General features: G+C 34.7%; 1 protein-coding gene across 2 annotated transcripts in view; it reads right to left on the bottom strand.

Moving 5' to 3' along the window:
- Positions 1–15,604, bottom strand: part of TBC1D12 (TBC1 domain family member 12) — a 91,326-nt gene that overhangs the window by 30,621 nt on the left and 45,101 nt on the right. For both annotated transcript variants that reach the window (XM_081267712.1, XM_081267713.1), the window contains exon 3: positions 7,097–7,212. In XM_081267712.1, coding sequence (XP_081123838.1) covers positions 7,097–7,212 — 116 coding nt within the window. The remainder of the gene's footprint in view (positions 1–7,096; positions 7,213–15,604) is intronic.

Here is a 15,604-nt window from a genome sequence, read left to right as displayed (position 1 = left end):
GAAATGGATGAACTTGAAGACATACTAACTTAAAAACTAGATAAAATGAAATACATAAAATACAAAAAGAGGGAGAGAAAGCCTAAATTAATTGGAAGATGTGGAACAACATCAAGCAGCATAACAAGCTTAATTGCCATCTCAGAAGAAAGGAGGGAGAAAGCAAAACAAACAAAAAAAATTGAAGAAATAAAGGCTAAAAATTTCTGAAATTGACAGAAGACTATAAATATAAAGATACATTAAGCTTAACAAACCCCAAACAAAAAAATGAAAACCACACCAAAGCATATGATAATCAAATTGAGGGGAAAAACAGAAAAATGAGAAATAGAAAAATTATTAAAAGCACTCAAAAAGAAGAAGAATTCACTGTTAAGAGACTATCACTACAAGAAATGTTTAAAAGAAGGAAGAAGAAAAATGACACCACAGGAAATATGGGGTAGTAAAGAGAGCACAGATGGCCCAAGGTATTACCTGGCAATAGAAATTAGCAAAATACTAGTTCTGCCTATTCCTAATCAACCACTTATAAGAAGCAAGGCACCAATAGCAGTGGCACACATCTGTACTCCCAATGGCTCAGAAGGCTAAAGTAGAAGGAACTCAAGTTTGAGGTCAGCCTCAGCAACTTAGTGAGGACCTAAACAACTTAATGAGACCCTGTCTTAAAAATAGAAAGGGCTAGGGATGTAGCTCAGTGGTAAAGCACCTCTGGATTTAATCCCTAGATCCCTAGTACTCTCTCTCCAAGCTAAAAAAAAAAAAAAAAAAAAAAAAAAAAAAAAAAAAAATAGAGAGAGAGGGCTGGAGCCAGCAGCAGAGCGCTTGCCTAGCAAATAAAATGAAGACATTTTGTCCATCTATAACTACAAAAAAAATTTTAAAGAGAGAGAGAGAGAGAAAAGCAGGAGCCAGGTGACTGCATATATGATACTTAACAAACATTTTTTGAAAACTAACAAATATAATGAGATTGACAACTAACAAATATAATGGTTGCCCTTGATATTGCTAGAGAAGATGAAAAAATGAAAGAATTAACTCAGGAATTCAAATTCCCAGCTAAAGTACCCACCACATAAATGACTGAAAGCATCTTTGTATGCTCTGAAGAAGACCCTTACTTTCCTTGACAGGCTGAGACTGCTGAAAATCAGTTTATTCATGCAATCATTTCAGAATCTCATCCTATAATTGGCTGAACTTCAACAAAGTTGAAGTCCTAACTTCAAAGGTATTTCTTATTAAAGTGAGGGTACTGTTTGGGAAGGAATGGGATCATGAAAGTTGGAACGGAGATGTATAGGAAAAGCTTGATGAAGGTGGGGACACTACACCTCTAAATTCTGATGAGTAGAAGACACTTCTACACCATGGTAGGAAGGAATTGATCTCTGCACTGACTGAGCAAACAGTGACAACCTTCCTGGAGGCAGCAGACCTCCTCAGGACCCAATCTTTAATTCTTTTTGCTTCTAGACCTAAAAGTAGACTTGAACCAGAAGGCTGCTTAAGGTAAAGTACCAAGTGAGAACCATGAGGAGGTACATTACATGCCCAAAAAACTATCTGAAGTTTCTAATTTATACAGACAGAATGTGGGGAACACATATGAACATGAATATTAATAAAAGATACTAATAGATTGTGAGAATATGGGATAATGGTAGAAACAAGGACTAATGTTGAATAAAGCTGGATTAACAAATTTATTTATAAGGACTAAAGACAGATTCTGAGTTTAATGCTGCTGCTTAGGAATTTAAAAAGAGCTCTAACAGGGCTGGGGATGTGGCTCAAGTGGCAGCGCGCTCGCCTGGCATGCGTGCGGCCCGGGTTCGATCCTCAGCACTACATACCAACAAAGATGTTGTGTCCGCCGAGAACTAAAAAATAAATATTAAAAATTCTCTCTCTCTCTCTCTCTCTCTCTCTCTCTCTCTCTCTCTCTCACCTCTCACTCTATCTTTAAAAAAAAAAAAAAAAGAGCTCTAACAGTTGTTTAGTTGCTTGGCTAAAATATGAACCAAAAGACAGCCCACAGTGAGTTGAAAATGCCAGCTTTGATTTTTTTTTTTTTTTGAGAGAGAGAGAGAGAGAGAATTTTTAAAAAATATTTATTTTTTAGTTTTCGGCGGACACAACATCTTTGTATGTGGTGCTGAGGATCGAACCATGCCAGGCGAGCACGCTACCGCTTGAGCCACATCCCCAGCCCGAGGATTTTTTTTTAATATTTATTTTTTAATTTTCAGTGGACACAACATCTTTATTTTTTTATTTTTATGTGGTGCTGAGGATGGAACCCAGCGCCCCGTGCATGCCAGGCGAGTGCGTTACCGCTTGAGCCACATCCCTAGCCCCAGCTTTGATTTATTGTACAGGAAGAAATCCAAAGATTTACAGATATTGGAATGTTAGAGTGGGGTTTCTCATTTAAAATCTACTCACTGGGGTTAAGAACTGTTCAGGAAATTGATCTTTTCAGGTAGTTCTACATTGGATTTTTTCATTTGGGTTTCATTTTTTTCTTTTTCTTTTTTTTGGAAATTAATGTTTAAAATACCTACATACAATTCTTAAAATAGCACACAAACACTAACTGGCTTATTAGTTAACCTAAGTAGTGGTGTCACCTTCTTCAATCATCATTTTTGCAAAAAACTTATTGTACAATAGGTGTTCAATGATTATGATCCAAAGTTGAATGGACCATATAGCAAATATCCTATCAGTCTTTGACAGTTTGAGAAAGAGAAGTAGTAGTATACTCTAAGTAACTTTATGCTATACAATGAATAAAGCAGAAAAACACATATATACATAGAAGGCTTTGGGGTAACTCACTAATTTAGTGTTCATCTATCTGGAAAAGTATTTTAAAATAGGATTTTTCAGTCTTAAAAATCAAAGGATGAATGAATATAATCCATCAAAAAAGATTACGTACCTCACTCAGCATTCTTAGGAACTACAAGAAAAAGACACAGCTTAAATATGATTCTTACCTCTTATAGAAGTGTAAATTAGTTATGGAGTTAAGACAAGTAACCATAATGAATAACTAAGATATCATTTGTTAAATACATGGTATAATCATTTGCTGCTATGATCACTTTTCAAAGGTATCACATAAAAACCTATACTTTTGGTCACTTTTTTTACTTGTATCTTCAGGAGTTCTACTATTTTGTTTGGCACTGGTGTGTAAAGTAATTCAGTAAAAAAGCTAGAAGAGGGGTGGGGATGTAGCTCAGTTGGTAGAGTGCTTGCCTCACATGCATGAGGCCTTTTAAAAAAAAACATTATTTTTTAGTTGTAATTGGACACAATACCTTTATTTTGTTTACTTTTATGACATGCCGAGGATTCAATACCCAGAACTACACACACACACACATACACACACACACACACACACACACACATGCAGCAGCAGCTAGAAGAAAGAAGGAAAGAGCTTTACCTACTTTTTTTTTTAAAATGTGCTATAAGTATCAGTAATTCAAGAAACAGAAGAGACACAAGGCAACACAATCAGTTCATTTGGATAGTTTTCTTTTTCTTCAAGGCTATCTTTTTTTTTTTTTTTAAGAGAGAGAGAATTTAATATTTATTTATTTTTTTAGTTTTTTTGTATGTGGTGCTGAGATTGAACCTGGGCTGCACGCATGCCAGGCGAGCACGCTACCGCTTGAGCCACATCCCAGCCCAAGGCTACCTTTTTTAAAAAAAAAAAAAATTATTTTTTAGTTGTAGTTGGACACAATACCTTTATTTTGTTTATTTTTATGAGATGCTGAGGATCAAACCCAGGGCCTCGCACATGCTAGGCAAGTGCTCTACCACTGAGCCACAACCCCAGCCTCTCTTCAAGGCTAGCTTGATTTTGAAGGAGACTGGAACGGAAACAGGCAGAGGAAAAATAAAATTAACAAAAGAATAAAATTACAGAAATTCCCATATTTGAAATCCTCTAAATGAGACTTCAGATGATTAAAAGCTATAATTTTTCCATCTGTAATGAAAAGTTTCAACTACAAAAGCTTGTAAAGTTCCAGTTTCCAGAATACATTGAAATTAGAGACCAAGAAAAGAAAAAGTAGAACCATCACAAACTTCCTTTGCAGGGAAACTCCTCCTCTTTATATTATCACTGTGGCCTATGGAAAAATAAGCTTGCAATATCAATTGCCCGCTGAGGAAGAACTTCTCTTTTTGCATGTGTCTGACAGATGACTTCATAGCTGAAACAGTGTCATTACCACATGCCCAAAAAGCAAGAAAGCTATCTTGAACCCACCTGTACTCACAAACAGAAGAAACCTAAAAGTTACACAGATCTGTGCTCCAAACTTCCCAGTCTTTGACTGGACAGATCTTAGCTGGCCCAATCTACTAGGAAGTTATTCTGGAAGAGATAAATTGGGAGTTTATTCAGGTTGTACCTATCTATTCCTGTCTGGTTTTATACTCAATAAAATTGAAGTTTTCCTTCTTTTCTCTCTCTCTTTTTGGTGCTGGGGCTTTGTGCATAGAAGGCAAGCCCTCTACCAACTATCCCAGCCCATTTTCCTTCTTTTCTCTGAATCTACTTTTCAACAGGTTATACTAGAAGGAGGGATAAATAATTAAGCACCCTCATATTCCAACATCATGTAAAGGTTCTGTTTGTTAGCTTTAGTTATATAAATGTGAGTCACATAAATCACTCCCTGCCAAAAGACCTTTCAAATTTAAAAAGATAAACAAAATTATAAATCACAGCATCTTAGATTTGAGAGAAATAGAGATCAATTTAATTCACAGATGGGCAAGCACACAGAAACAGAAAAAAGCTACATTATTTATTATCATTAATAAATTAATTTTATATAGTTCAATAGCAGAGTCAAAAAGAAAAGTGCTTTTTAAGCTGCTTATACCTTTTTGGTACACAGAGATCTTTTCATAAGGTTATGTGTCTTGTATATTACTTGAAGTCAATTTCATAGAACATTACTTCTAGGAACTCTGTGTACAAATCATAAGAAAAGTTTAAAGAAGTAGAAATCACTGAAGATTTAACAAGTCAACAAAGACAATATAAAAGATAAGCCTTAACCCTTAAAGTACTGGGTAGGTTTGAAATAGAAATAAGATAATGGCTTTCCAAGTGAGCATAATAACATGAACAAAAGCATGACAGCAAGAAATAAAACAGAGGCGTGATATATAATAGAGTATGGTGTAAAGAAACACTGTTTAGAACAGAATTTTGTAGGGTATTTTCATAAATGCCCTCTGGTAAGAAATTATCATTCTTGGTAAAAAAGCATAAAACATTCTGGATGAATTTTAATAAGCTTAGAAAAACTCTTCTGGGAACTTAATTTATCTACCTACTCAGCTGATAGTCCAGAGTCTAAAGAGCTTTAACCAAATATTCTTTTCTTGCTTTCTCTAACCATTCTTGCTTTTCTATAAATGTCTCCATCAAGAAAGGAATCTTTGAACTGGCCTGCTTCATTTTCATACCTCACAGTAAGTCTGAAATAAAACTTTCACATGTTCTCATGACAAAATATCTTAAAAGCTTTTTCTTAACAATTGAAAAATATAATTATCAAATCAAAGAGTTGTATCAAAGTCACAATTTTTTAGTCAGAAGGAATATAACCAAAATAAAAACAAGAAAGGCTAAGAATGTTCACAATGGAAAGAAAAAAATCTAATAAAAAAAATAATATACCCTGAAAGCCCAAGGAAGGTGAAAGGAGTTAAGAAACAAATGGTTTGCTTTAGGGAGGTTATATTTTGATTCAAAATAAATCTGACAATATTTTGAAGAACAGCAGCACTTTAGAAAATACAAAGAAGTTCAGAGCTGAGAAGAAAAGAATTTAAGATGTTTTTCTGGGTATTAAAATTAGATTCTTAGGCTGGGGCTGGGGCTCAAAGGCAGAGTGCTTGCCTAGCATGCGTGAGGCACTGGGTTCAATCCTCAGCACCATATAAAGTAAAACAAAGCATAATAACATGAACAAAAGACATTGTGTCCACCTATAACTACTGGGGATTAAACTCAAGGTTTTGTGTAAAACACTCCCATCACTGAATTATACTTCCAGCCCCTCAAAATATATTCTTCTTTTCCCCCAAAGAATATTAATATTTATTTGACAATAGCAGAACACTGCAATGGAAATAGCAAAGCCATACTGGTACTGCATGTGTCATAGTGAACTATGGGTACACTCAAAGAAGTTGAGACAAGGGGAAGTTTTTAAGGACAAAAATGAGGAGAATCACATTAGCTATTTTGAAACAATAATCTTTGAGGTTGAACAGAAGCTGCTGAGCAAAAGTCATTGTAGAAGTATTCTCTTTTTTTAAATACATGACAGTAGAATGCACTCAAAATACATTCTTAATCATATATCAACTGGTTGACATTCAGTAGTCACATGGTATAAAGGGCAAGGACAAATACATCTTAAGTACATACTAAATGACATGAAAAAAAAAAGATAATTTCCCCATGATATTAAGAAGCAGAATGCTGAAACAGAGACATAAAGAGCCACATTTTGTTTTTGAATTTGTTTTTGTGATGGGGTCTTGATATGTTGCTCAGACTGGTTTTATTTCCACTGAGCCACATCCCAACCCTTTTTATTTTTCATTTTGAGACAGAGTCTTGCTAAATTGCTAAGGATGGCTTTGACCTTATAATCTTCCTGCCTCAGCCTCCCAAATTGCTGGGATTACAGGCATGCTCCACTGTTTCCAGCACGCAGACTGATTTTTGAACTTGTGAGTTCAAGTGATCTTCCCACCTCAGCCTCTCAAGTAGCTAGGACCATAGGCACCATATCTGACAAGAGCCAAGATTTTGTTTTATATATTGACTTATAGAGATTTCTAGAATATATGCCTAATAATTGAATATCATCACTATGTTCTCTCCTATTAGGATACATGACTGGGATTTAAATTTTTAAAAAAATTGTTTTCTCTGATTTATTGATATCTTTTATGTGAAACAGTGAACAAAATTAAATCTAAGTTTAAAACATAATAGTGCTCTCGATGATCACTAAATACTTACGATGGTCGATCCTCAAGAATCAAGGCAGTGGTAGAAAGTGGTTCAAATTCAAAATTCTTTCGTCTTGAAGACTGAGGTGGTGGTTTACAGGTCCTCCCTGTTCGTGCTTCATACTCCTATGGTACATGAGATATAGTTTATGTAGAGATTTTCTCTATTTTCAGTTCATATTATTAAATCTGTATCATTAAAGATATTATAATAAAAATATATATGTCACAGATTAATTTTGTAAAAATATCAGGAAGCTAAAAAATAAGTCATATTTTTCCTGAAGCAACCTAAATTATGAATTTATTTTACATACAAAGTATCAAAGTGTGTAAGGAGAAGAAAAGATAGAAATAAACCCAATTAGGAAAAGATTTAAGGACATGCTTTTTATTATCTTCTATGGTATCAAATATCCAAGTCCAGCTTTCAATAATCTGTAAGCAAATAAATCTATTTTCTAAAGCTTTAGTCAGATCAACCATGGGAAAGTTGAGATAGAATACAGACAATTCTGCTGTAACAAAATATTACAGCAGAAAAGCTTTCTTCAGGATAACACTGAACCTCAAATCAAATGGTGGTTTTGGATTTTAACCCTCTGTGCACCTAACTACTCTGAATATACTACTTACTCCATATTTTACACTTTACCACACATTTTATCCAAAAATATGGCCCAAAACTCTGTCAAACAATTAACTAAAACTAAGAAACTTTCTATAATGTTTCTCTAACTCACTGAAACTGATAATCCTATTAAAAGAAATAAATTAACATAATATGCTCTTTTTTATTTTTATTTTCTTTAGTGGTACTGGGTATTAAACCCATGGGTGCTTTACCACTGAGCTACATCCCTAGGCTCCCCCTTTATATTTTGAAAAAGGGTCTCGCTAAATTGAAAAGCCTGGCCTCAAACTTACAGTCCTTTTGCCTTAGCCTCCCAAGTCACTGGGATTCCAAGCATGCACCACCAAGCTTGCCTCTCCCTCCATTCCTTGGAAAAGGATGGTTATTTATTCTTAGCATATAAGATTTTGTTTTTGTTTTTGGCAGTGCTGGGGATCAAACCCAGGACCTCGTGCATTCTGGGCAAATGCTCTATCACAAAAGCACATCCCCAGTCCCATAATATGTTCTTGATGAATGCATTTAAATTTTTCCATTTGAGCATTCTTTCATAAATGTTCATAACTTTATGAAATTTATGTTCCAAAGATCAGTAACAAATATACTAGCTTGGAATTTACAGAACCCACTCTTCCCCTTTCTAAAAAACCAAGTGAGCATCTGATTATCAATGGGTACCAATGATATTTTTCATGAAATTCTCAAAGATTATTCAATGATTTTATGAGTCACACAAGTTGACTAGAGGTTTGAGACGACATTAATATATATGAAGAAAATGGTCAGATGTTTCACTTATTATGTTACTTAACTACCATGGTCTATAATTATTTTTATTCTAGTATTACATCTTCTCCATCTCTAGTATTACATCTCAAAGACTATTTCTCCCTACTAATCAAACAATTATAAAATGTGAATCGATGGCTCTATCCCTCTTAAAAATTTAGTGAAATTGATGGGGCTGGGGTTGTAGCTCACTGGTAGAGTGCTTGCCTAGCACATGCGAGACCCTGGGTTCGATCCTCAGCACCACACACAAAAAATATATAAATAAAATAAAGGTCTTGTGTCCAACTACAACTAAAAAATAATTTTAAAAAAATTTGGTGAAATTGAACCCTAATCTTATTTGAGATAAACTGTTTTTAAATGACTTATGTTTTCTTAGTAATTCTCTATGAACTTCATCTTACTTTGTGATGCTACCCACTGTTTATAAAGGATTGTATTATAGTTTAACATTCACCTTTAGTTCTGTATCCCTGCTTCCATTTATTAAATCTATACTCAATTAATCTGAGAGTTCCCTTGCTTAAGTGCACTGATATTTCTCCTTTCTCAAATTATTTAGAATTATATGTGCCCAAGTTTATGAGCACTTATTACAAAGAACCATACAGCTGTTCTGAGTCAAAAGTCATAGGGTAATTTTTTTTCTTTTACAATTTTCTTTCCTAACATTGAGGATATATTCCTAATGTTCAATGTTTCTTTTTCTCTTTACCAATTTCAGAGTAACAGATTCTTGTTCTGCTATTAATATAGAATGTTATAATTCGAATTCTGTATAATTTAAATAGTACTTTGGTTTCCTACATTGTGACTCAGTTTCACTGAATTCAATGCATATTATCCAATTTGGCAAACAAGTGCCAAATACATACACAGAAAATTGAACTTCTAATTAATACATTAATATTAATAGCAACTAGTACTTACACTATGTATCATGCACTGTAAACACTTAGCACATTTAATTCTTAACCCTATCAGACGCCTCAAAGTAAAGAAAAATGGGTACACTCACTTGCTGAGTATGTCATATGTAGCAGACAGTCTACTCCAGGGCCTGGCTTTCAAATATTTACTATCTTGCTATATTAACAGTGAAGTAACCATTTATGACAATTAAGAATAAAGAGACTGACAGAAATCATTCAGTGAAAGACTCAGAGGAACTGGGACTATGAGGTATAGCTGAATGGTGAAGCACCTGCCTAGCATATGTGAGGGGTTCAATCCCCAGCACCAAAAAAAAAAAAAAAAAAAAAAAAGAAGCACGTGGCTGGGCGGTAGCTCAGTGGTAAAGTGGTAAAGCCTCACGTGTGAGGCACTGGGTTCGATCCTCAGCACCACGTAAAAATAAAGAAGTAAGAATTGTTATGCATTCTGCTGTCATATATAAATTTAAAAATAAATAAAGATATTGTTGGGGCTGGGGATGTGGCTCAAGCGGTAGCGCGCTCGCCTGGCATGCGTGCGGCCCGGGTTCGATCCTCAGCACCACATACAAACAAAGATGTTGTATCCGCCGAGAACTAAAAAATAAATATTAAAAATTCTTTCTCTCTCTCACTCTCTCTCTCCTCTCTCACTCTCTCTTTAAAAAAAAAAAGATATTGTGTGTCCATTTACAACTTAAAAAATATTTTAAAAAGTAGCAGCAGCAGAAGAAAAACTCATAGCTCATAGATATGAATCAGGCTGACAATACTCGAATCACTGATCCATCTAAATATTACAAAGAGAGACCATCAGGCAGTATGTGTGCTTCCTGTAAGATGTAATATGAAATACCCATCACCAATTCCTGAAATATTCTTAACAACAACAAAAATTCAAACAAATAACATTAAGCTGATAAGTTGGAGAATTGTGTTCTCCAACAAGATAGCCAAAAGAAATAACCAAATTAAGCCCTACATATTCTGTGTAAATAATTCACAGGAAAACATGAAGTAATTAAATTATTAATAGGTTTTCCTTTGAAAAGGTTGGATTAGAAATGAAAGGCATTTGTTTAACTTATTCAGTATTACTGGACATTAGTTACAACAAAAAAGTGATATAATGTGTAAGAGATCACTCATGGTTGGTAATGGACAAAGTTCTTAATAAAAGGGTGGGATCAGAACTGGGGCAAAAAAATGATGAATGTTATTTAAATATGTAGAAAATATTGAAATGGAACCCGCAAAGGGCAACATGAAAAGGCATAGACCAGGGAAACACATGAATCTTACTGAATAGGAAAAATAGGAAAATAAGATTGGAAAGGTATAGGTTAAATAATAGGAGCCTTTCATTGGCAAAAATATTTAGACAAAATTCATCATGAACAAACTAGAGAAAAAAAAATGAAAGTTTAGGAAAAGCAAAGCTTTGATGAAAATAGCCTGTCATAAAAAATTAACAAAGTAAGCACATATTTAATATAGAATGCAACTCAAAGTGAAGCAGCTAGAATATCATTTTATGTATCTACCTGAAGAATGACCTTTGTATACATAGAACTGCCACTCAAACATTTCACATGAAATTCAGAAGTTGAGGTCTACCATTTCCAAACATATATGCTTACAAAAAAATACTAGATTTCTAGAGGGCAATAATTTAAAACATAAAAACATGGTATTAATTCATTGTTATCTGAAAATTATATAAATATCTATACCTTGAGTAGCTCAAGTATTTGCTGAATAAATCAAGATACCATTCTAAGGTGATTAGAATTGTGAATTATTTCAGAAATAGTAAAGTATCAAATACCAACAATTTCTTTTTTTTCTTCATCTCAAATTCTTTTTCTTTTATTTATTTATTTATTTATTTTATTGTTGGTCGTTCAAAACATTACATAGTTCTTAATATATCATATTTCACAGTTTGATTCAAGTGGGTTATGAACTCCCATTTTTACCCCGTATACAGATTGCTGTATCACATCAGTTACACTTCCATTGATTTACATATTGCCATTCTAGTGTCTGATGTATTCTGCTGTCTATCCTATTCTCTTCTATCCCCCCTCCCCTCCCCTCCCCTCCCCTTTTCTCTCTCTACCCCCTCTACTGTAAATCATTTCTTCCACTTGTATTATTCTTCTCTTATCCCTCATTTCCTCTTATATGTAATTTTGTAAAACCCTGAGGATCACCTTCCATTTCCATACGATTTCCCTTCTCACTCCCTTTCCCTCCCACCTCTCATCCCTGTTTAATGTTAATCTTCTTCTCAAGCTCTTCGTCCCTACCCTGTCCTTGGTTACTCCCCTTATATCAAAGCAGTCATTTGGCATTTGTTTTTTAAGGATTGGCTAGCTTCACTTAGCATAATCTGCTCTAATGCCATCCATTTCCCTCCAAATTCTATGATTTTGTCATTTTTTAATGCAGAGTAATACTCCATTGTGTATAAATGCCACGTTTTTTTATCCATTCATCTATTGAAGGGCATCTAGGTTGGTTCCACAATCTTGCTATCGTGAATTGTGCTGCTATGAACATCGATGTAGCAGTGTCCCTGTAGCATGCTCTTATTAGGGCTTTAGGGAATAGACCGAGAAGGGGAATAGCTGGGTCAAATGGTGGTTCCACTCCCAGCTTTCCAAGAAATCTCCATACTGCTTTCCAAATTGGCTGCACCAATTTGCAGTCCCACCAACAATGAACAAGTGTACCCTTTTCCCCGAATCCTCTCCAGCACTTGCTGTTGTTGGACTTCATAATGGCTGCCAATCTTACTGGAGTGAGATGGTATCTTAGGGTGGTTTTGATTTGCATTTCTCTGACTGCTAGCGATGGTGAGCATTTTTTCATGTACTTATTGATTGATTGTATGTCCTCCTCTAGAAGTGTCTGTTCAGGTCCTTGGCCCATTTGTTGATTGGGTTATATGTTATCTTATTGTCTAATTTTTTGAGTTCTTTGTATACTCTGGATATTAGGGCTCTATCTGAAGTGTGTGGAGTAAAGATTTGTTCCCAGGATGTAGGCTCCCTGTTTACCTCTCTTATTGTTTCTTTTGCTGAAAAAAAACTTTTTAGTTTGACTAAGTCCCAATTGTTGATTCTAGTTGTAAACTCTTGCGCTATGGGTGTCCTATTGAGGAATTTGGAGCCCGACCCCAGAGTATGTAGATCATAACCAACTTTTTCTTCTAACAGACGCCGTGTCTCTGATTTAATATCAAGCTCCTTGATCCATTTTGAGTTAACTTTTGTGCATGGCGAGAGAAAGGGATTCAGTTTCATTTTGATGCAAATGGATTTCCAATTTTCCCAGCACCATTTGTTGAAGATGCTATCCTTCCTCCATTGCATGCTTTTAGCCCCTTTATCAAATATAAGATAGTTGTAGTTTTGTGGATTGGTTACTGTGTCCTCTATTCTGTACCATTGGTCCACCCGTCTGTTTTGGTACCAGTACCATGCTGTTTTTGTTACTATTGCTCTGTAGTATAGTTTGAAGTCTGGTATCGCTATACCGCCTGATTCGCACTTCCTGCTTAGCATTGTTTTTGCTATTCTGGGTCTTTTATTATTCCATATAAATTTCATGATTGTTTTATCTATTTCTACAAGAAATGCTGTTGGGATTTTGATTGGCATTGCATTAAACCTATAGAGAACTTTTGGTAATATCGCCATTTTGATGATGTTAGTTCTGCCTATTCATGAACAGGGTATATTTTTCCATCTTCTAAGGTCTTCTTCTATATCTCTCTTTAGGGTTCTGTAGTTTTCATTGTATAAATCTTTCACCTCTTTTGTTAGGTTGATTCCCAAGTATTTTATTTTTGGGGGGGATATTGTGAATGGAGTAGTTGTCCTCATTTCCATTTCAGAGGATTTTTTGCTGATATACAGGAATGCATTTGATTTATGCGTGTTGATTTTATACCCTGCCACTTTGCTGAATTCATTCATTAGCTCTAATAGCTTCTTTCTAGACCCTTTTGGGTCTGCTAGGTATAAAATCATGTCATCTGCAAATTGTGATAATTTAAGTTCTTCTTTTCCTATTTTTATGCCTTTAATTTCTTTCGTCTAATTGCTCTGGCCAGTGTTTCGAGGACTATGTTGAACAGAAGTGGTGAGAGAGGGCATCCCTGTCTTGTTCCAGATTTTAGAGGGAATGCCTTCAATTTTTCTCCATTCAGAATGATGCTGGCCTGTGGCTTATCATAGATTGCTTTTACAATGTTGAGGTATGATCCTGTTATTCCTAATTTTTCTAGAGTTTTGAACATAAAGGGATGCTGTACTTTGTCGAATGCTTTTTCTGCATCTATCGAGATGATCATATGGTTCTTATTTTTTAAGTCTATTGATGTGGTGAATAACATTTATTGATTTCCATATATTGAACCAGCCTTGCATCCCAGGGATGAATCCTACTTGATCATGGTGTATAATTTTTTTGATATGTTTTTGAATCCGATTCGCCAGAATTTTATTGACGATTTTTGCATCTAGGTTCATTAGAGATATTGGTCTGTAGTTTTCTTTCTTTGAAGTGTCTTTGTCTGGTTTAGGTATCAGGGTGATGTTGGCCTCGTAGAATGTATTTGGAAGTTCTCCCTCTTTTTCTATTTCCTGAAATAGCTTGAAAAGTATTGGTGTTAGTTCCTCTTTAAAGGTTTTGTAAAACTCTGCTGTATACCCATCCGGTCCTGGGCTTTTCTTAGTTGGTAGTCTTTTGATGGTTTCTTCTATTTTCTCTATTGTTATTGGTCTGTTTAGGTTGTCTATATCCTCCTGACTCAATCTGGGCAGATCATATGACTTAAGAAATTTATCTATGCCTTCACTATCTTCTATTTTATTGGAGTATAAGGATTCAAAATAATTTCTGATTATCTTCTGTATTTCTGAAGTGTCTGTTGTGATATTGCCTTTTTCATCCCATATGCTAGTAATTTGAGTTCTCTCTCCTCTTCGTTAGCATGGCTAAGGGTCTGTCGATTTTATTTATTTTTTCAAAGAACCAACTTTTAGTTTTGTCAATTTTTTCAATTGTTTCTTTTGTTTCGATTTCATTAATTTCAGCTCTGATTTTAATTATTTCTTGCCTTCTACTTCTTTTGCTGTTGTTTTGCTCTTCTTTTTCTAGGATTTTGAGATGAAGTATGAGATCATTTATTTGTTGGTTTTTTCTTTTTTTAAGGAATGAACTCCAAGCAATGAATTTTCCTCTTAGAACTGCTTTCAATGTGTCCCATAGATTCTGATATGTTGTGTCTGTGTTTTCATTTAACTCTAAGAAGTTTTTAATTTCCTCCTTGATGTCTTCTAAAACCCATTGATCATTCAGTAACCTATTGTTCATTCTCCAAGTGATGCCTGATTTTTCCTTCCTTCTTTTGTCATTGATTTTCAGTTTCATTCCATTATGATCAGATAAGATGCATGGTATTATCTCTGCTCCTTTATATTGTCTAAGAGTTGCCCTGTGACATAATATATGATCTATTTTTGAGAAGGATCCATGTGCTGCTGAGAAAAAAGTGTAACTGCTTGATGTTGGGTGGTATATTCTATATATGTCAATTAAGTCTAGGTTATTAATTGTGTTATTGAGTTCTATAGTTTCCTTATTTAACTTTTGTTTGGAAGATCTGTCCAGTGGTGAGAGAGGTGTATTGAAGTCTCCCATGATTATTGTATGGTGGTCTATTAGACTCTTGAACTTGAGAAGAGTTTGCTTGATGAACATAGCTGCACCATTGTTTGGGGCATATATATTTATGATTGTTATGTCTTGTTGGTATATGGTTCCCTTGAGCAGTATGTAGTGTCCCTCTTTATCCCTTTTGATTAACTTTGGCTTGAAATCTATTTTATTAGATATGAGTATGGACACTCCTGCTTGTTTCCGCAGTCCATATGAGTGATATGATTTTTCCCAACCTTTCACCTTCAGTCTATGTATATCTTTTCCTATCAAATGCGTCTCCTGTAGGCAGCATATTGTTGGGTCTTGTTTTGTGATCCATTCAACTAGCCTGTGTCTCTTAATTGGTGAGTTTAAGCCATTAACATTTAGGGTTATTATTGAGATATGGTTTGTTCTTCCAGCCATATTTGTTTATTAATGTTAC

This window comes from Spermophilus citellus (assembly GCF_964194105.1).
Source record: "Spermophilus citellus genome assembly, chromosome: 15".
Classification (NCBI taxonomy): domain Eukaryota; kingdom Metazoa; phylum Chordata; class Mammalia; order Rodentia; family Sciuridae; genus Spermophilus; species Spermophilus citellus.
This window is presented reverse-complemented; position numbering and strand designations above follow the sequence as displayed.